Raw genomic sequence first — 20,188 nt, forward strand, 5'->3', positions numbered from 1 at the left:
TCTCTGGCCTGTAGTCACTCAAGACAGGGCTGTAATGTGCCAAGTACGAGAGGCTTTTTGTTGGCTTCAAAATTCCTACCACAACTCAACAAGGCTTCGATCTTTTTGGGCCATGTCACCTGAATGTATACTAATCACCTGCTCGATCTACCCCACAGTTCAGGGCCACCAGTTCATGCAGAGCAAAAGAGGCTTCCCAACAATTTCGCGGGAGAGGCTTAGAAGACGTCCTTTGGGGCGACAGTACTGATCAGCAATGCAAGCTAGTTGTAAGTTCTCAACAAAGAGTGGTCATTCATTGTATGTAAAGTCCGCTGTCCGGTGCTACTGTAAATAATACCATATAGGTTTATGCTGTGCGTAATTGCAGCGCTCTGAGCGGCATGCTCTCCGCTTTCGTAGTCCTACCGTAACGTCGCAATAATCGCGAACACAAACTGACCGCCTATTTGTGCTACCTGATGATTTTGGTGCTTGCGAGCAGCTCTTTCGCTTTGCTTTACGGGTTGCCAAATCCAGAATCTCTCTTGACAGACCGCCGTTGGCGTGTTAGGGGCCGGGGCAATGGAAAGAAAAAATTTTTTTGATGGAAACTACAGCCTCAGTGGCAAGATGCTGTCAAAACACTCGGAATAGCATCTCCGACAGGGGAATCAAGTGATCTCCTTGGGCATGGCGACGGGTTCACCGAAGGGAGAAAGCGTGGGTTATCTTCGCGAGGGTGTGGGGAGCTCTTCATTATGGCGCTTCTGACTGCGAAATATCTCTTACTGGAGTTTGATATTATTGTTTAGTAATAGCCTACGCAGCCATAACAACGCCAGGCTCTTGATTGCCCGCGGAGGTGGGGGAGGCACGATGGGGGGAGGGCGCTCTGATGACAGCCTGCTGCGTTTTTTGACCGAACTTCCTACTTCGGTAACCTATCTTCTATTTGTGCTTGCGCACGAAGTACTGGGTCTCGTGGTGTAGGTCTATGATGGAGTTGGAAGTAGATTTACTGCCATGCAAGCTTCTGTTGACTTTTTGTCGAGACAAGTATGACAGGTTACTGAATGCTTCAGTCGCTGTTAACGATACCTAGACGAAATACAGGATGCAATATTGAAATCTCTTCAACTTAAGTCTAAAGTCCAGAGTGTTAAGTAGTAAGTACTACGGCTTACGAGCAAAAACTCATTCTAATCCTTCAAAAAAGACTCCAAAACCAACTTCAGCTAAAGGAAGATACCTGTGCTACACCTTGCCAGTTTTTTGCAAATGAACGATTTTAAGTTTTGTAAGTCGGGTAGATGTTGACAATCCCAGCTCTGAGCCGTTCCAGGTGACAGCAACTTCCTCTTTCCCAGACCTATTCTGCCATTTCAATCTTGTTCCTCTTCTTGTCATCCAATATGTTTCATTTCCGAAGCCAACTTTGTCCCCACCATTCAGCCCATCTTAGTATCAGGACCGAGTGCAGAACCCTCAGGGACAACACCATTAGTAGAAGCTTGAGCACTAATTACCGGAAACCCGCGAGGAACAGGCGGAGGAACCGAAGACGGTGACGCCAACACAGGGGCCTGGGGCGGCGGCGGAGGAGGAGGAGGAGGAGGGACCAGCGAGGAGGGAGGAACCCCCACAGCCGGAGGGTGCACCGCACCGTATCCCCAAGGCATCCTCTGGCCAGGGGGAGCAGGTGTGTTAATCTGATAAGGCTTGTTCCAAATATCCACCTCGAACCGGGGAATGGCTGAATTGTCCTTCGCCTCAGCCCGAAGCATCTCCACAATCTTGGTCAAGTCATTCGTCCGGTAAGTCGACAGATCGTAAGGGTTACCGTCGATGGAGACGGATTTGACCTTAACAATAACGGAAGGTTGGATGCGTCGGTGAGGTGGGGGCATGTTATCCGCGTTGTTGACGTCTTTAGTGGCGGTTCCAGTCGTGGGATGAGCGGCGTTGTTGCTGTTGCCCGGCTGAGCTGGGAGGGACTGACGCCAGAGATAGGCCAGAGCGCCTTGTTCGATTGCCTTCTGAGAGAGCTCTGCAACTTGGCTAATTGTGCGGCGTTCAGTCTCGGTGCTGCCGTTATGATGCTTGATAACGAGGCAAACATCATGAAACCTCATGTGAGCAGACTGCGGCATAATCCGTTGAGGATGGGGGCCGAGAGGCTGAGTGTGAGGTTGTTGAGAGCCTGGGGAAAGTGGTGGAGGAACAGCCACACCGATCTGAGGAGCGGGCTGGCTCCCCAGAGGAGAGCGCGTGGCATAGGGGGTATGGGCCGTGGGGCGTTGCGTGATGGCCCTGAAAGGAGGGACGACAGATACTCGCGGTCGAGAAATCGAGCTAACGTCAGTCTCAAAATCGGAAGAGCTGGAGCTAGACGACGGAGAACGCGAGCGTGGCCTCCTCGATTTCCGGGTAGTACTCTTCTTAGTGGATCTCCCGCGATGCTTGCTGCGTCGGCCATGTCCCTCAGTATTGGCTACTGAGGTTACGGAGACCGTTTCCTCATCGGAAAAGGTTTCATAGCCGTCGACAGTTGTAGCAGATGAAGTGATGTCTGAGTCGCTATCGTCGTTATAAACTTTATGGGACTTCTTAGATTTGTGCTTCCTGGCATCCCGCGCCACCCCATAGCCGTTTGTCTTGATATGGTCGTTGACGGCTTCGCAGGTCTCATCGAAGAGAGCCTGCAAGGCGTCGTCCTGGGATGCTCCTGATGCAGAAAAAAGCTTTGTTCTAGTGCGGCCTTCAGTTTTCACCACACTTGCCTTGTATTGCTTAGGAGCCTCTCTGGCCACAATAATCAAGAAGTCTGCATCTAGGTGGTTCTGCAGAAACAAGCAATTATCTACAGATGCAGCCAAAGATGTTAGCAGGCACTTATGCTATCAGATAGGCATATTTTTCAATGTTTCTACCTTTAATCTGAGCGCGCAGATCAACGGGACAGGAGAAAACGGGCGCCATTGTAATGAATGAAGTAGCTTCAGTTGCAGTTGGTGAAAGCTCGGATAGAATCAGGGGCACACGCATTGGAATACCTTAAGTCCGAGAGGAGAAAACTGACTGTCCGAGGGGAAAGTCCGGATCATCTAAAGGGGTGAGAGATGGATATTTATGCTGTTGCCCTCTGCGCTTTTTGAGACAGCATTATACATCAGCCTTGCATCAAGGCTCTGGCTCGGTGTTGGATAATCGTCATCCCGTGGGAGGGAAACACCTCACGGGGTGGCTGACTACCCTGTAAAAACGGTTGAAGTCATGTCCATGATGCAGTTACTTATTCCGCCTCGTTTTTCGCCTCATGTACATCCTGCGGTGTACTTTTGCCACGACTAAACACCATCAGTTTCCATGGGAGAGCGATCGGTCAATCCGTGGTAGAGTGGTAATATCATTTTCATTCCCCCCCGGTGCTGGGACGTTTAGTCACGAGAGGAGCGGTAAACAAGGTAATCGTGTATCCAATCGAGCTGGCACGAACAAATGTAGGTTTGCCTTGGTGTTCCGAGCTATTGGTTCTAAGCCCAGAGCTTAAGCAGCATTGGCTACATATGGTGCGGTGGAGAGATTGCTATAGGGTGAAAACTCATACAACGGAACAATACCCATGCTAAGGCATCAAAAACCTTTTGACGTCCGCCTATTACGGGAGAGGGGACGAGATGCGATTTTATATATCTGTGTTGCATCGGAAAGGTTCGAAAGGCTGTTTGCTTCTTACTATACATTGTGATCTCTCAGGATATAGAATATAACCAGAGATGGGGACGCTCAGATAAACTGCCTAAGGTATTGAGATTTTGTATGTATAGGACTCAGGGTTGCCCTCCTTTTGGGCGACTGCAGGATGTTGACGCTGGAGAGCAAGCAACTGCCAGCTGAAAAGCCATACAGAAATGACTGAGGGGGGGGGTTCCGAGATCGGATATTGCGTCGGTGAGCGTGCCCTCGCCCAATAACGAAGGCGTCATTTGCTCCCAGGATATTAACTTACACTTGACTAACCTCAATACAACAAACCTGCAGTATTAGGCCATGCACTGCCATGTGTCTGGTTTTCGTGACATGAAATGGGGTTGAAACGGATCGAATGGGTCATTATCCTGCCAGGTTTCTGATTGAGACGTGAGGCGTTGTGGGACATAGTTCTGAATGTATACACTGGAATTTGTTCACTTGTTCTCGTATTTTTCTTTTTCCCTTCATGGGTGTCGACAGTACAACATGCGTCCTTCCATATTCTCGGGTTCCCATACCTACCCAATGCTGAGCCTCTCGATTCTGGCCTTAACAGCGTCCACGAGTGCCGATTCTCGCTCAAGCAAGCTCATAACTTGAGCCATTTTTGCCTTTCTAATCTCCGAGGGGATCTTCAGGCTCGGCATCTGTGAAGCTGGTGTGCTCTCTTCGGTATCGTCACCAACCTTCTGCAACTGTTCGGCTTCTGCCATCAGGGCATTCCGGAGGGTTTTGATCTCCTCCAGCCGTTTCCATGGTTGCTTTGCGAGGTTAGGTGTCGTAGCCAGCGCCCCCTGACCGGCCTCGGGACCCAAGATGCTGGTTGCCATGTTCTGCACTTCTTCGATCCAAGCCTTTTCCTTGTCCGACAGCTCCCGAGTGGTCGTTCTCCCGAACTTCTTTCTCAGCCTCTCCATCCTGTTGGCTAGCTCTTCTTGCCTTTCTCTTGCCACCCGGATCCTCTGCTTGATGAGCTGGTCCTCTGACACAGGAGGGTCATCGGAGAGATCATCACCCGTAATAGTATGAATCCGGTTCTTCACTTCGTTCACCTTTTTGATCTGATCTCTCAATTCTCCCTGAAGCGCTTCACATTTCCTGAACAGTTCCGCAACGGCGTCGTTGATATCCGAAACCTCGGTTGAGACAACCTTATGACCGTCATGGAACACCTCCAATGTAGCCATAGAGAGTCGGAGTTCCTGTGTAAGTAATGGGCGCCGCCGACCGGTCCTCAGGTTGTCAATCCAGGCAGGCACAGCACTAGGTTTGTCCAAGGCCTCGGCAGGATGAAAAAGAGGTCGAGGCTCCCAATAGGGGCTAGGCGGCCGTTCTTCGACATGCTCGGGGATGACAACAGACGTCTCCTTCGGTACGACTGGTCTTTCTGGTGTCTCAAAGAAAAGTGCAATCGGGTCGGTCTGTGTAGCCGACAAGATGAAATAGCCAAGGTCTGGGTCATCGATGGATGTGGCAGCAGCCAGCGGGCTTTGAGTGCGGGTCTGTGTAAAGATACGATCCCGCTCGGAACCCTGCCCCTTTGCTAATAGGTCAATCCGGAATTCAGTGCCAGCCTCAGAATCACTCTGGAGCTCGCTTTCAAGGCGGAATACCCAAGGGGTGAGAGAAATATATGTGATGCCAGCAGGGTGTGTAACATAGAAGGAGTACGGAGACGTGGCGTCCTCGCTAAACATAGGCCAACCATCAGGTGTAACCTCGGCCGGCTTCAGTGTGTCAAAGGTCTGGAAGGTAAGGAGGCTTGGGGGCTCAGGCGGCGGCGCAAACAATCTCTTGTTCTTGGACCGGGGAGGAAGCCACTGGGCCTCAACCCCGTCGATATCGAGACAGATCTTGACCTGGCCGCTGGTAGAAAGCAGGCAGATGATGTTGAGGGACAGCCCATTGTGTTGGTCCTCTTTCATCATCTCAAGCTCCTCTTCTTCACCTCTCATCAGGTCCGCAACCCTTGGCTTTTCGCCGATCACGTAAATATCCTTCAGCTCCACCTCATCGTCCTGTTCATCTTCGGGATTCAAGTCGAAATCAAAAGGACCCTGGAGCTTAGGTACCAACCCTGGCCGGCTCGGACGCGTGTAGACCTCTATCGTGGCCTCGCCAGTGGCTTCCTCTACGAGTTTAGGCTCCTGGTTATCAATTTCAGACATCCACTCCAGCTGTTGCTGAGCCACGAGACGTTCCTCAGGAGTAGACTCCGGGTTGTCCTCTGCGGCAGCAACCTTGGCAACAATGGAAGCCGATAGAGACGGGATCAAGGTAGGAGGCGGCGTCCAGCGCTGAGGAAGTAGCGGACAGAGAGCATAAACGTCGCCAGAGGTCATGGCAAGCCAAAGCGTCATCGGGGCCCATCCACCAGAGTCTCTGGTTGGGAAGCACGCAGCGGCGACCTCCATGTCAAACGCATCTGGCGAGAAACCTTTATTTGTTGCTGAAGTTGAAACGCCAAAGTCCTGGTCAAGGTAGGTCGCATCTGCAAGCTTCTTTAGATCAATGGCCAGAGTCGGAGCGTCGAAGGTCCAGCGGTCCGCCGTGGAGAGTTCCCAAACACGAACAATAGCATCCTCGGTGACGGTAACCAACGCATGCCCATTGACTCCAAGGGGGTGCCATACAGCCGAAACGACCGCTGATCGGGACGTTACGTGGGTGGTTGGGCCAAGGGTCCAGAATTTCGGCTTGAATGGAGTTGTGTCTTGAATGTGTAGGTGGGACGAATCAGGGAGGATGCAGATGTGAACAGTATGGGACGTCAAGACTGCCAGGAAGTCTTGGTTCGGCGACATTACCAGCTGGCGAATGTCATCCGCCACAGGCGTCTTGATTATCTGTGTGTTGACAAGCGTCAGCCTCATGTTCGATAGTCCCAACCGTGCGACACGCTACACTCACCCGATAGCCCGCAGTCGCTGCGCCATCATCAAAATCAGAGCTATCCTTTTTGGTAGAAGTCGGTCCGACACTGGAGCGTGAGGGGCGGGATTCCCAAGACTCCTTGAGCTGGGCGAGATCTCCCCAGCGGATTTGCTTTCCGCAAGCGACGAAGATTTCTGTTCCTCGCCGCGCTATGGTTCTGCGTGGACCGGGCTTGATTTTTTTGCCATAGGCAAGCGGGACAGTGGCAGTGCCATCGTCGGCGGCAGGCGCAAACAACTTGTGGCCGGGAGCCGGCTCATTCAGCCACGCGGGCGCGAAACTCTTAATCTTGGGCATCTATAGGACGCGGTTGTGGCCGTCAGCAATTGCGCGCCTGGTCGATTGATTGATGCGACTGTGCGGAGTTGTCGAGCGAAGAAAGAAGCAATTGGGAAGCTCTCTTCAAAGCGCACAACCGAAGGGGGTCCCGTATGGTGGGCTGGCCTGTCTTTGATAAAAGTGGAAATGTTTGGAGTGTTTGAGGCTGGAGCTTTGCTGCCACTGGACGATGGGTCGACGTGACAAGCGCGTTTCTCAAGCAACTGAAAGGTCCCAGCTTTTTTCGCTCTGGTCCCCTGCAAGTTGGGCTTGGCAAATGGGTCCAATCGTGCCTTGGCTCTTGGCATCTTCCTTGTGACGGCACGTAACAAACAACCTACACAACATCGTCCTTGCACCTGCTCTGGAACTGCCATCGCCAATTTTTAATTACCATCAGCATCAAAGATGCGAGGGCCACGGACAACAGTTGAGCGGCTGGATCAGCCGAGCGCCTATTTTCTGAACCGGGTGAGTTTGTGTCTTTCAATGTAAAAAGTTTGTTTGAGACGGACAGTTGCCCTCTAACACACGAGTTTGCTCCCTTCCAAGTTGCAGAGCAATAAACGCAGGCGCATTGACAAGGAACATCGCGAAGGTGAGGATAACTCTAGCAGCCCGGAGGAAGATCCGGTCGTCAAGCTCCAGAATGCGACCACTCTCTATGTGGGTAACTTGTGAGTCGCCTTCGCTCCCCTTCAAGGTCGACGCGACGGACACGATACTAACCGCGCCGCTTGCAACTAGGTCCTTCTACACCACCGAAGAGCAGGTGTATGAGTTGTTCTCTAAGTGTGGCGAGATCAAGCGCCTTGTCATGGGGCTTGACCGCTACACCAAGACACCGTGTGGCTTCTGCTTTGTCGAGTACTACACTCACCAGGACGCGCTCGATTGCATGAAGTATATCGGCGGCACCAAGCTCGATGAACGCATTATCCGGACAGATTTGGACCCTGGCTTCACCGAAGGCCGACAGTACGGCCGCGGAAAGTCTGGCGGCCAAGTGCGGGATGAGTATCGTGAGGACTACGACGAAGGCCGCGGTGGCCTTGGTCGACAGATTCAGTTGCAGCGCATGAGGGAGCGCGAACGCGAAGCCCGTGAATTTGACGATAACTATGCTCGGCTGAGATAATTGTTTTGGGTCTTCTTGTATGGGTTTCGGTAGTCATTTACAATATATAGTTCATACCCAGGAAATTATTCACATAGTTCTAAGTCTGCCTCCCTCGGCAGGTTCTTCTTCCTTGTGGCCAGAACCATGAAGATCGGATTGTATTCCATCATAACGCCGTCTATTGCACAGTGGTATAATACAAGAGCAACATGACCATACGCCAACGCTCCATCGCTCCTCTCTTAGAAACCGGGAGGGTTGAGTCTCTGGCTGACACGAGTCCACTTGGGCAGCTCTGTCGACAACACGATCATCAGGGACACGATGCTCAACACACAGGGGGGGATTGGGCAGAAGCAAGAGAGAAGCCGACGTACTGTGAATTCCCTTGCGGTACCGCTTAGCCTTGCGGTCGAACATAGTGTACTTGTCGCGAGGGAGCATTTCGGCTTCGGTGGGCATCTCGGCCTTCCACCGCTCGACGGCCGTACACTTCTGGCCCGTCTTGGCCAGCGAATTGCTCAGCACCTCAACGACCGTGTCGACCGCCCGTAACCTCCTCCGTTGCCGGGCCTTCTGGGTCGGAGACAGGCGCCATGGTATCTTCCTATTGCGGGGAAGAAGATCGTCAGTCGATTGATTCCTAGTCGGCCCCTGCTGCTGTTCGCGGCGTCTATCGGGGTCAGCGCTCACCATAGAAGACCGCCACTCAGGGCACTTGTGATTCTGAACGGCCCGAACATGATTGTTGTATCTGGGGACGGGGCGAGGGGTGTGGAAAGCAGCCGCGGTCCGCCGGGAGGATGGGTACAAACGACTATGGTCTCGAGAACCTTACGGGACCGGGACATCCAAAAAAACGCGGCTCCGGCGTAGCCAATCATGTTTCACTAAAGCTCGTTGTCGAAGAAGTGGGGCACAAGAGAGAACACCCCGCGGCCCACCCACGGCCAGTGGAAACGCCGCCCTGCAGCAGCCGCTAGCGCAGCGCATCCCAACCTCCAAACAAGGCCGGGCGGGCGGTGGGCCGCTTGCTGTCGGGGGCTGCCAGTGAGGCGGCGCGACAACCACCAAGATATGGTCTCTGTAATCTCAGCCTTACTGCCAAACAACCGCCGCGCAAGCCGACGATACCGATCAGTGCTCCAGCACCTTGCTACGATACGCCTTGTGACGGATCATACACCGATAGCTTTACAGTCTTGCCCCGAGACAACAAATTTGCAACATCACGCCCGTCGTAGCGGCCTATCACAAACCGCCCTTTCAAGATGAGCTACTACTTCGCTATAATTGGCACGCAAGACAACCCGCTCTTCGAATACGAATTCGGCACGAGCAAGCAGGGCGGCGACGGCCAGGCTCGCTTCGGCGAGCAGGCGCGGCATCTGAACCAGTTCATCCTGCACAGCAGTTTGGACATTGTCGAAGAGCTGCAGTGGACGACGGGGCAACTGTGAGTGACAGCCCCTTTCCCTTCAACTCTCGTTGCGGGCAACCCTCGACCCCCCAGGAGAAACACCATGCTGAACTCGTTATTTATTGAATCAGCTATCTTAAAGTAATCGACAAGTTTTTTAACAACTACATCTCGTGCTTTATCACAGGCGGGAACGTCAAGTTCCTGCTGCTACACCAACCACCGGCACAGACGGCCGGGAATGCAGCCTCACGGAGCTCAACATCAATTGCAGCTAATCCAACCAGTCCCCAAACAGAAGAGGCTATCAAGAACTTCTTTAATGAAGTCTACGAGAACTATGTCAAGGCTATTATGAGCCCGTTTTACAAGGCCAATCAAGAAATCAAGAGCCCTATTTTCCGGCAGAAAGTTGCTGCGGCGGGGAGGAAGTACCTGTAACTCATTTGGACTTAGATCTCGTAATGTCATAATACCATTAAAGTCCAGACTCTAAACACTCTGGATAAATTCCTGAGATCTCGGATTGAAAGTTTAGCGTTCAAAGACATGCCACTCCAAAAGCCAAGAGTCGGTGTAATCACAAGTGAAATTTACTATGTATGTTCTCATCAATTTACTACTCGTTCCAGAGACGCCCAGGATATTCCCAGTGATGCCCTTAGTTACCCCAGCCCAACGCCAGTGAAACAACCGCGAAAAATGTGTCCCAGCCATACCATGAAAAAGAGAAACACCCGTCTCCTGTGTGCCCTCAACCGTTCCAATTGCGGGGACCAGCATCTGCCACGCTGTACACGTGGAGTCTGCGAAGTAATCCCATTTATGGGGGATTCTCCCCCGTGTCTTGGAGCTGTGAGCGCACGCAGGGACTTTCTCGAGGCTTCCGGAAACCACCATGGCAAGCCTCGAGCAGACTCCGTCCCCAACTCATGAAACCCAGATACTTTAGCCACCGAAGCCATAGAGGGTGCGGCCTTGGCGCTTGAGAGCATATACGACGTCGAGCGAAGTGACAGTCTTGCGCTTGGCGTGCTCGGTGTAGGTGACAGCGTCACGGATGACGCTCTCCAGGAAGGATTTGAGGACACCGCGGGTCTCCTCATAGATCACTGCATTTCTGTTAGAACATGGTGCGGTGGTAATGCATCGGAATTGAACATACTGGCTGAGATACGCTTGACACCACCACGACGAGCAAGACGACGGATGGCGGGCTTAGTGATACCCTGAATGTTGTCGCGCAAGATCTTACGGTGGCGCTTGGCACCGCCCTTTCCGAGACCCTTACCACCTTTGCCACCTGATGAGATGTCAGCATGGTTGATGATCAAAATGTCTGAAGCCATGTGTATGGCATAGTGTGCATGCGTCTAGACGCGAGGCGTTGGTGCTGCGTGGGCTCGACGCGCCCAGAGGCGCGCGCCCCACTTCATTCAACACCACATGGAGAGCATAAGACAACTTGCAAACCGCGCATTCGGCGACAACAAAGGTAAAAACTGGTAAAACTTACGTCCAGTCATTTTGGATGATGTCCTGAATAAGGTCTTGTGTTTTAAATTGATAAATTTTGATGCGTTTGGCTGAAAAGCCGATGGAAAGTTGATGCCGTAGATGGAGGCCGGGAACACAGAACTGGTAGAAAGAACAGTGTTTAGGAAAAATGGGGAGAGCGAGGGAAATGGGGTTTAAATAATGCTAGGCGCAGGGTGCAGGATCACTGGTGCTGATTTGAGGGAGGTGTGGCACTAATCCATTTTCGGATTGTGGATTGTTGGTAATTCTTGCAAAAATACTCTTTTGAATTCCAGTTTGGGGAGCAAAAAAATCGTGTGAAAACAAACGGCCTTTTGGCTCGCTTTGATCGCTGTTTTGCTTTCCTGTGGTGCCGGGCATTTTGAGGGATTACCTAGCCCCGCCAGAGTTGGCCCGAGCTCTGGTTCCTGCGTGCAAAACTGGCACGACGATTGGCCGGAAAATCAGACTTGGTCCGAGCGCTCGTGTTTGGTTCCACGGCCGACTTCAGGATCACGCGCGCCAGATCGCGTCTTTCCACACCTGGGCCTCTCGGCCACGGGCCCTTCAGTCAGCCCAGTGTGCCGGTTTGGGATTCGGTTAATGCACTGCTGTGTGTGGATGCCGGAGTGCACTACCTGCTGAACCTGCTGGGGCCTGTGTGCCTTTTAAGAGCAAACTTCAAATCACATCACGAAAACCTTAAAACATATGTGCAACTGGGGGGAGCCCTACGGATTACACAGCACACTTACGTCACAGGGCTCAGTGGCATGCTTATCAGCAGCTCTGAGCCCAGGTTGAATGTAATGGAAGTCCAATACTGTATCGGATCATGGTGATTGGGATTGCAAGATTCTCTCAAACCTTCTCGACCGGGCCTGATGTTAACCAAGAATCCAAGTCATGATCGTTAGGGATCTTAGGTGCCAATCAATGCGATCGTCCCGCCCAAAAGTCCTGTATTACCCATTTTGATACCTCTCGCAACTCTCCCTTCAAGAGACCATCGCCAACCCGCCCATTCCTGCCCCTGATGATGCTCCTCAACTCCATAATATACATATGTCAGCCAATGCAATGCTGAAGTACTCATACACAAAACTCCCAACCCAGTATCTCACGAGGGCTCCGACTAGATGACGAAGCAAGGCCCGCTCTCGATGTTATGCTCTCCAGGAACGCCCTGCCAATGCTGGAAAATGCATTGTTTCCAAAGAAAAAAAGAAAGAAAGAACCGCCGCCGTTCTCCGAAGCATCGCTCCAACGCTTTTCCCTGCTTCCTTTATCTGCCTTATTCGACTAGGTTGCAAGCTGCAACTCCAAACCCCCTCCGTAGCTCCCATCTGTAGGTACGCTGGTGAGAATGCACTACCCCGTTATTCGTTGCGTCAGATAGCATAGGGGGACTTGGGGAGAGAGTAGATAGGGATTAAGCGAAGCTCAACCACTCGAATTCGTTTGGCACAGTCGTCAACGCATCATGGAATCGTCCACATAATCGTCGTCGTCAAGAGCTCCAATCTCTTCCTTGATTTCGGCGCTCGCCTGGAACGAATGTTAGCAGCCTACCCAACAAAGGACAAGAGCAGGGGAAAACAATAAACTTACCTTGGGATCTAAGCTCAGCGCAATGGTGAAGTGGCGAACAGCCGACTTCTTATCGCCCAGTGTCTTAGCGAGCTTGCCCAGCAGGAAATGGACCTGGGCATTATCAGGGGCCAGATCCCTCAGGATCATCAACTCCCGATGCCCTTCCTCCAATTGCCCAGTCGCAAGCAACGCCCGTGCCTTCTGGTGCCGAATCTCAGGTGCGCGGGGAGCCAGCTCCACCGCCTTGGCGAAGTAAGGGAGCGCTTGAACTATTTGCTTCTGCCTCGCCAAAACCGATCCCATGCAGCATATCAACACGGCATGAGTTGGATGAATAACCAAGGCGGAATGATAGTGATTCAGCGCCTTCTCGTAGTTGCCTAGCTTCTCGTAAACCTTGCCAATGCCGTAATAGGCGTTATAGTGGCGCTTGTCGGCAGCAATTGCGTGCCGGTATGCCATTAGAGCCTTATCATACTCCTCGTTCTCCACATGTTCGTGACCCTGCAAGGTGTACGCGTATGCAAACTTGGGATGAAGCTGAATGGCACGCTTGAAGCACTTGAGTGCCTGTTCGTGGTCAGAAGTCAACGAGAAGGCATTTCCCAGGGCGCACCAGGCCTGTGGTGAGTCCCATACGGCGTCAATGAGCTCATGTGCCAGGAAGGAGAGGTCTGTTTCTTTTCTCAGATGCCAGAGGACGGTGGAGTAGACTTCCATGTCTTCGTGGCGGGTTGGAGCAAGAATACGCAAACGCCTAAAGTATTTTTCGGCCTCTGCGTAGTTGGCTTGCTCATACTGAATCCTTCCCATCCGCGCCAGGACCCACGGCGTATCCTGGTGGCTACGAGGAAGTGATGAGAACACTGCCAGTGCTTCTTGACACTGGAATTGAGAGGCGAGCAAGTATCCGGATGCCATCTTTTTCAAGAGGTCCAAAACCCACTTCAGCGCCTCATCGACCTTATTTGGGTCCGGATCCGGGACCTTGAGAGGAGCTGCTTGCGCAGCAGGCACTTCCTTCATCCGTGGAGCTTCAGCTTGGTCAACGTCCATATTGTTCTCCTCCTGAGCCTTCCGGGACCCGCTGACAACCCTGCCAACAGTGGCACCGCTGGAACCAGGACGCGTGATCCTCCCCTGTATCGGGGGCCTAGCCCTCTTCAGCTCGCGGCCTGGCGGCGGGCCTATTGCAGCGGCGGTCGTATTAGCTCTTGATGCTGCAGTTGCTCTAGGAGCCATGTTCAGCCGAGCACTCCTCCTCGGCTCCTCAACGTTGATGGGGCGAGGCTGAACGGGTTGCCCAGACGCCGTACGTTTCCTCTCGGTGGCTGCAGTGGTGTTCGACAATGACGAATTCTTAATGGCCGTTGCCGTCTCTAAAGCGTCCGTCCCCTGCTCCTGTGCCTGAGTTCTCCTTCTCGTACCAATTCGATAGTTGATCCTTGGCGGTGCTTCTTGGAAGCTTGCTTCTGCGGCGTGTGCAGCACGTGTCCGGCGTGCGGGTGCCTGAGGTGGCTCTGCGGGGAACGCGGCCCGTGAAGCCTGTGTCTCCAGGAGAGGAGCACTAGGTCCAGTGGGAGTTTCCATCCCGTCTGAACCATATTTGCTCGTTTGACTCGATGTGTACCGCGAGGGTGCTCCAGGTATCCTCGACACTGAGTCATGCTCTCCAGGGTCGACATACAGCATGTTGTTGCTTGGCAAGTCCTGAAACGCGGTGGATCGGGGGCCTTCGAACGGATCGCTGTCATGGTTGACGCCCTGTATGCCAATTTTCCTCTGTAAAGGCTCTGGCATGCGTCCATTGAGAGACTCAGTGGCCGAGCTAGGCGCCTGATCGAAATTGCGTGCAAAGGAGTCACTGAATTTAAAGACATTTGGCACTCGAACGTTCACGCCCATGTCACAAAGGCTGCTGAAGGCATCCCACATAAATGGGTTGACCTTTAAGGCATCTTCGAAGCAAGAGACGGCTCTCTTCTTGTCCTCATATGCCCGGTAGAGCTTGCCAAGCAGACAACTCACGGCGGCTGCATCGTAAAAGGGCACCCGAGTAGTTTCAGTATGCCTGCCGATGCTGGACTTTTCCCTCCACAAGTGTCGCGACTTCTCCAGTGCGTTGATCCCATCCTTGTAACGCTCCAAATCCAAGCAACATTGGGCGAAGATGTAGGCACATCCCAGATGGATTCCGCGGGATCCCAAGGGCTTGCTAACTTCGTACGCGGACCGACAATCGCCCAGCCGGAAGTGACAAAGGGCAACAAGATATACGGATTCGGGGGCGCGGGGATCGTGGGCATGTAGCCGCTCAGCAAAGAAGAGAGCGTTCTGATAGGAGAAGTTGTCGAGATGGTAGTGGATGGTCTGCTTCAGTAAGCCCGCAATTGCGGCGCTGTTGGGCGCCATGTCGAAGCAGGCACAGAGGCGCTAGGGTGAGGTGCGACGTAATAATTTGTTGCTACCGACGACGACGTGAATCCATGGGATCGCCCGGACCAGCAAGCGGCTTCAAGCGTCGGAGCCTGTCTCGGCATGAGGCGGGCTCGATCGTCTAAAGAACTGGATGCAGCCCTCAGGCAGCGGCTGAACAGAGCGTGCGTGCGGCACGGCGGCGACGGACCCGGAAGAATTCTCGCTCAGGCTGCAGTGGTGTTGCTGGTGTCGAGTCGCGCGAAGGGTTCCCCCTGGGAGGGTCGGTCGATGGGTAGCCAGGTAACGGCAATGCGACTGCTAAATGACTAGAAACAGAATTATCGGTGTCTCGGTCGTATGCGCGACGGCTATCGAATGCAGTGACTGTAAAAGGCTCGACAAAGCGCACAGCTGAGCGGGGTGTGGGTTTGTCGTTCAGAAAGCGCCGGTCCCCGTCTCCTGAGAAGAAACGGAAAACAACAGAGGCAATGCGGACCCGCAGGGGTGATGTTGACGTTGGTCGTCAAATTCTTGTCGTGTTCCTTGCCCGCAAAGTTACGACTGCCCAAAGAGCCACGTGCCAGCTCTTGATGGACAGGAGATGAGGGAAGTAGGTACCCCAGGAAACTTCCCTGAGCTTCCAGTCCGTTGAAGCTGATGATTTTTTCGCTTGTAAAGTGTCAGTCGCCTGGAAGGGCGGGAAGCTGATGCTGTCAGGGCGTTAACCGCTTCTTGCTCTGCAATGTTGTGGTGGGCCCCTCAGGGGTCCTTGATTGGCCAGCGCGTCATGGCCCTGCCGCTGTAGCCTGCCCAGCAACAGGCTGTGTGGAACAACGCCACAGCCTCAGCCACACAATCGTATCTCGATGCCTCTGGTCAGCCCCTGACTGCACGAGACTAGATGGTTAATCGCCCGTTGGAAAATGTTATTCCTCCATATGTAATGAAGAGTAAACTGTGAATAAGTTTGTTTCATTAGTTATCTTGTAAGCTCTTTATTGAAACATAAAGGCTGATTCTCAGTTGGTGCCCGGGGACCTCGACGGTCTGTTTGTGGGGACGGTCCCAGGGATGCCAAGAACTCGATGCCCTGGATGCACTTTGAGGCAAGCTGTAGCTTTTATCTTGTTGCGTGTCTCAACTTTCACTTTCGCTTCAAGAGCGGCTTTCCGGCACTCAGCACCCTCAGCACTATCACGTCCACGCCTGGCTGAAACTCGGTTGATCGTTGATTTAACATGGCCCAGAAGGCTCGCAAAGACCGGGCCAAGTCTAACGAGGCCGCGCTCAAGAACCTCCATCTCGGCTCAGTAATCGCCAACGGTCTTTTCTTACTCCTGCACTTCATATTCAGGAAGCGCTCACTCTTGCTCTGGTTCTGCCTCTCAATTCCAAGCTTCGTTTGTCAATTTACCCTGGAGAAGGCTGGTCGTCCACAGTATGATCCCACAACGAAAGCACTCAAGTCTGCGGGCGAAGACCTCGACGCCCATGGTCTGACCGAGTACATGTGGGATATCGTTTGGGTTACATGGGCTTGCACCGTTCTTGCAGCTTTCTTCGGCAATTGGGCATGGTTTCTCTGGGCAGTTGTGCCCGCATTCGGTGCCTACAAGGCTATTGTGATGTTTGGCGCCGCCAGGCAAATGGCCCAGCTGGGAACCAACGCTCCGCCGGCAGCGGGCAATCGCAAACAACGCCGGGCGGTGTAAAATGCAACAGAGACTTCGCTCATCACTTCAGCCGCCACCTATCAAGCTATATACTCTATAATGACAATTAAATCGACCGCTCTTTATGGTAATCCTGCTCCTTCGTCCACTCCTCGATGATTTCAGGCCCAACATCCCTCACCAGGACATGGACATGATCGACACTCCGCACACTCTGCAACGACACCCAGTTCTTGAACCACAGCACTCGATCTTCTCCACCAGGACCTAGCCGCTCAACGAAATAACGCTTCACGAAGTCTGCAACTAGTTTCCGACTCTCGGGCGTCAGGTCGCCGATCCCATCATCTGTGGGGATCAGGGTGCGCGACCACACAACGAGATGAGTGATGCCCGGTGCCAGGCCATAGGGCCACTCGTTGATCAGCACCCGGTAGTCGGAGGGGTCCGCGAACGGTGTGCTGGAGGCAGGAGTGAAGGGCGGCTGACCCCAGGATTTAGGCAGGCGGTTGACAAGGACGTAGTTGGCTACACTTCCATATTCTACCCTGACGCTGGCACTCCACTGGATATAGCGTCTGAGGTCAGACGGCTTCCGCTTGAGGAGCTCAAGTTTGTTGGCTCCTAGGCTGTATGTTAGAGCCTTGCTTAACATCTGACATAGAGTAGGGCAGGGTCGGGGCAGGGTATGAAATCACCAATGAGCTTTTGCAAATTTTCCCAGTCATGTGCCTCAAAATCCTCGTCCGTCTGCGACAGTACCAGTCTATCTGTCTCAGTAAGGTTGAACGGCAACTCCGCGTTCGCGTCGCGACCCATTTGGAAACCGTTATCCGCGTCCGGTCGTGATGGATGTGTTTGCACGTGGGGTTCTGTCTCACAGCTCTTCCCGGATATGCTGCTCCAACTTTTGCCAAGTCGTGCCGCGGGGTACAGATAGGGCTGAAGGGTCAAAATCTGGGCAACCGAAACCAGGGACCTTGGGTAGAAAGAACGACGGGTGAGAAAGACATCAAACCAGATAGCGCATGTTGTACAAGTAAGCGAGAGACAGTAGCGTCGAGCCGACAAGAAGGGACACATCAACCACTGTCAAGTCAACGATAAGGCCTTGATTGAGGGCGAAAGGTAAACGAATTCTTCAGCCAACTTCCAGTCAATAGTACTGGAGTCTTCTCAGATCTTTTTGGTGCCTTGGCTCCCCCCTCGGATTTCAAATGAGATGGCTTCACATCTTCGATTGACATAGAGCGTTTTGCGCTTCTCCAAGCTTGCCGTCCAACTGACTGCCGCGACCCCGTGCTTGGTGGCTCGGAGGTTTAAAACCCCCCTGTCAAGCCCTGGTCTCGGCTCGTGCCGGGGATCAGCAAATTGTTGAGCCCAAAGGGTGCTGCCACGCTGCCACGCCTTCTGACTGGCCCCAGTGGGCTCCACGGATACTTGCACGACGTTGATGGGGCCCCTCGGTTCCCCACCAAAACAGTAGAATTTCAGCGCTAGAACTCGCCAACCCGCCTCTTGTAACCCGCAACCCGCAGCAAAAATCGGCCCACTCGCCCTCCCACCCCCGTTCCGCATTCTTCGGCGGCCCAAATTTATCAATTGGAGTCCCCCGACACATCCCCGACCCCGAAGACCCTTCTCGCCCAGTGTTTTGCCTCTGACAGGCCCAAACGCCGCCGCCAGCAGACATACGCACGCCTTTGCTTGCGAGAGGCAGACACCAGCTCTGTGACAAAGGGATAGGGCCGGAACAGCAGATACACGCCGGAACAAGTGCAGTCACCATGGCCTCCGAGTCCCTTCTTGCTCGCAAGTACTTCGACGGGATCTACATCCCGCTCGGCCTCATTGTCCTCGGCACGGCCATTATCAAGACCGAGTGGACGCACTATGCCCTGCTGGTGGGCATCGTCCTCGGCGGCATCAAGTACTACCGGATGAGTATGTTCTCTGCTGGCCTCTAAGGGCTCTATTTGTTTACACGGCAGTTAATTAACCCACTCTATCCCGCACGCAGCCCCCAAGAAGGTCCTCAAGCCCGATGCTTTTCAGGAGTTCGAGCTCATTGAGAAGACCATTCTCTCGCACAATGTCGCCATGTAAGTCCCTCTTCTTGAACCATAACAGCAGCATTCAGTCCACTAACCTCGTCTCTCAAGCTACCGCTTCAAGCTCCCGTCCCCGACCTCGATCCTGGGCCTACCTATTGGCCAGCACATCTCGATTGCCGCCGACATCAAGCAGCCCGACGGCACAACCAAGGAGATCGTGCGTTCGTACACTCCCATCTCGGGTGACGAACAGCCTGGCAGCTTCGACCTGTTGATCAAGTCGTACCCTCAGGGCAACATCAGCAAGCACATTGCCTCTCTGAGCATTGGTCAGACGATTCGTGTTCGCGGCCCCAAGGGTGCCTTCGTGTACACTCCCAACATGGTGCGCGCCTTCGGCATGATTGCTGGTGGTACCGGCATCACTCCCATGCTGCAAATCATCAAGGCCATCATCCGCGGCCGCAAGGACGGCGATCGCACCGAGGTCGACCTGATCTTCGCCAACGTCACCGAGCAGGATATTCTTCTCAAGGAGGACCTCGACGCCCTCGCTGCCAAGGACAAGGGCTTCCGCGTGCACTATGTGCTGGACAAGCCTCCTGCTGGCTGGACTGGTGGTGTGGGCTATGTCACGGCTGAGATGATCCAGGTGAGTTCAACCCTCTTCTCACAACGCATCAGTAAATGTACCGCTGCTAACTAGTTTTTTGTAGAAATGGCTTCCTAAGCCGGCCGACGATGTCAAGATCTTGCTCTGCGGTCCCCCGCCCATGGTGAGCGGTCTCAAGAAAGCCACCGAGGGTCTTGGTTTCAAGAAAGCTCGCCCTGTCAGCAAGCTTGAGGACCAGGTGTTTGCTTTCTAAGCGCAACGTTTTTTCGTTGTTGTCTTCTTTGGTCATGAGTTATGATCTGGTACCTTTTTTAGGTACCTGTCATGTGTCATGAAAATAAACTGATGGGAAATGTAAGAAGGGCCTTGAAAAGCCCTTGATAGACCGAAGGCAGGTGACCCTTGCCTTCGATCTGGGAAGGTAATGAGTGATAGATAAAAGCACACCGTTTATATAAACACCATAATCGAATCAGATTTGCTCACTTGCAATTAATTTTATTGTCCGTTATCAGATGGGGTTTTGTTAGTGATGAGGGGTTGTCTTTGAGGAGAGTCTTTGATACTGTATAACACACCACCCATTCTCCTGAGTGGTTGAGCGCTTTTCTCCCGATCATCGTTTAATGCAAGCCGCAATTCCTTGTTATGCAGTCCCGTTACCCCCAACGCCTTGAAGCCTTTACAGATGCTGTACATATTACATTGACTCATCAGTCCCAGTTGAAACATAGAATCTCTTGATATTGTACAGTTAGTCGTAATAGGTCATATCAACCGGCAAACACAAGT

At 53.0% G+C, this 20,188-nt stretch overlaps 10 protein-coding genes across 10 annotated transcripts; 4 read left to right on the forward strand and 6 right to left on the reverse strand.

Annotated features, from left to right (window-relative positions):
* Positions 1-1,430: 1,430 nt before the first annotated feature.
* Positions 1,431-2,961, reverse strand: CTHT_0022600 (uncharacterized protein; the record flags this gene model as incomplete). Its single annotated transcript, XM_006692663.1, has 2 exons — positions 1,431-2,842; positions 2,913-2,961. The coding sequence occupies 2 exons, from the start codon at positions 2,959-2,961 to the stop codon at positions 1,431-1,433; spliced, it is 1,461 nt and encodes a 486-aa protein (XP_006692726.1).
* A 1,292-nt stretch (positions 2,962-4,253) lies between these two features.
* Positions 4,254-6,966, reverse strand: CTHT_0022610 (uncharacterized protein; the record flags this gene model as incomplete). Its single annotated transcript, XM_006692664.1, has 2 exons — positions 4,254-6,581; positions 6,646-6,966. 2 exons carry the CDS (start codon positions 6,964-6,966, stop codon positions 4,254-4,256), a joined length of 2,649 nt encoding a protein of 882 aa, XP_006692727.1.
* Positions 6,967-7,395: 429 nt separating this feature from the next.
* CTHT_0022620 (uncharacterized protein) lies at positions 7,396-8,125 on the forward strand (the record flags this gene model as incomplete). The annotated part of the gene is made up of 3 exons (XM_006692665.1): positions 7,396-7,458; positions 7,546-7,664; positions 7,735-8,125. 3 exons carry the CDS (start codon positions 7,396-7,398, stop codon positions 8,123-8,125), a joined length of 573 nt encoding a protein of 190 aa, XP_006692728.1.
* A 224-nt stretch (positions 8,126-8,349) lies between these two features.
* On the reverse strand, positions 8,350-8,850 carry CTHT_0022630 (mitochondrial 54S ribosomal protein mL60; the record flags this gene model as incomplete). Its single annotated transcript, XM_006692666.1, has 3 exons — positions 8,350-8,402; positions 8,485-8,714; positions 8,801-8,850. The coding sequence occupies 3 exons, from the start codon at positions 8,848-8,850 to the stop codon at positions 8,350-8,352; spliced, it is 333 nt and encodes a 110-aa protein (XP_006692729.1).
* A 528-nt stretch (positions 8,851-9,378) lies between these two features.
* CTHT_0022640 (uncharacterized protein) lies at positions 9,379-9,968 on the forward strand (the record flags this gene model as incomplete). Its single annotated transcript, XM_006692667.1, has 2 exons — positions 9,379-9,563; positions 9,815-9,968. 2 exons carry the CDS (start codon positions 9,379-9,381, stop codon positions 9,966-9,968), a joined length of 339 nt encoding a protein of 112 aa, XP_006692730.1.
* A 507-nt stretch (positions 9,969-10,475) lies between these two features.
* CTHT_0022650 (uncharacterized protein) lies at positions 10,476-11,053 on the reverse strand (the record flags this gene model as incomplete). Its single annotated transcript, XM_006692668.1, has 3 exons — positions 10,476-10,639; positions 10,693-10,830; positions 11,044-11,053. 3 exons carry the CDS (start codon positions 11,051-11,053, stop codon positions 10,476-10,478), a joined length of 312 nt encoding a protein of 103 aa, XP_006692731.1.
* A 1,465-nt stretch (positions 11,054-12,518) lies between these two features.
* CTHT_0022660 (anaphase-promoting complex subunit-like protein) lies at positions 12,519-15,050 on the reverse strand (the record flags this gene model as incomplete). Its single annotated transcript, XM_006692669.1, has 2 exons — positions 12,519-12,593; positions 12,657-15,050. The coding sequence occupies 2 exons, from the start codon at positions 15,048-15,050 to the stop codon at positions 12,519-12,521; spliced, it is 2,469 nt and encodes an 822-aa protein (XP_006692732.1).
* A 1,244-nt stretch (positions 15,051-16,294) lies between these two features.
* On the forward strand, positions 16,295-16,768 carry CTHT_0022670 (uncharacterized protein; the record flags this gene model as incomplete). The annotated part of the gene is made up of 1 exon (XM_006692670.1): positions 16,295-16,768. The coding sequence occupies one exon, from the start codon at positions 16,295-16,297 to the stop codon at positions 16,766-16,768; it is 474 nt and encodes a 157-aa protein (XP_006692733.1).
* A 67-nt stretch (positions 16,769-16,835) lies between these two features.
* CTHT_0022680 (uncharacterized protein) lies at positions 16,836-17,548 on the reverse strand (the record flags this gene model as incomplete). Its single annotated transcript, XM_006692671.1, has 2 exons — positions 16,836-17,353; positions 17,428-17,548. The coding sequence occupies 2 exons, from the start codon at positions 17,546-17,548 to the stop codon at positions 16,836-16,838; spliced, it is 639 nt and encodes a 212-aa protein (XP_006692734.1).
* Positions 17,549-18,516: 968 nt separating this feature from the next.
* On the forward strand, positions 18,517-19,649 carry CTHT_0022690 (uncharacterized protein; the record flags this gene model as incomplete). The annotated part of the gene is made up of 4 exons (XM_006692672.1): positions 18,517-18,673; positions 18,750-18,831; positions 18,892-19,435; positions 19,500-19,649. The coding sequence occupies 4 exons, from the start codon at positions 18,517-18,519 to the stop codon at positions 19,647-19,649; spliced, it is 933 nt and encodes a 310-aa protein (XP_006692735.1).
* Between the last annotated feature and the right edge of the window lie 539 nt (positions 19,650-20,188).

The sequence above is a fragment of the Thermochaetoides thermophila genome, assembly GCF_000221225.1.
Source record: "Thermochaetoides thermophila DSM 1495 unplaced genomic scaffold scf7180000011816, whole genome shotgun sequence".
NCBI classification, from domain to species: Eukaryota; Fungi; Ascomycota; class Sordariomycetes; order Sordariales; family Chaetomiaceae; genus Thermochaetoides; species Thermochaetoides thermophila.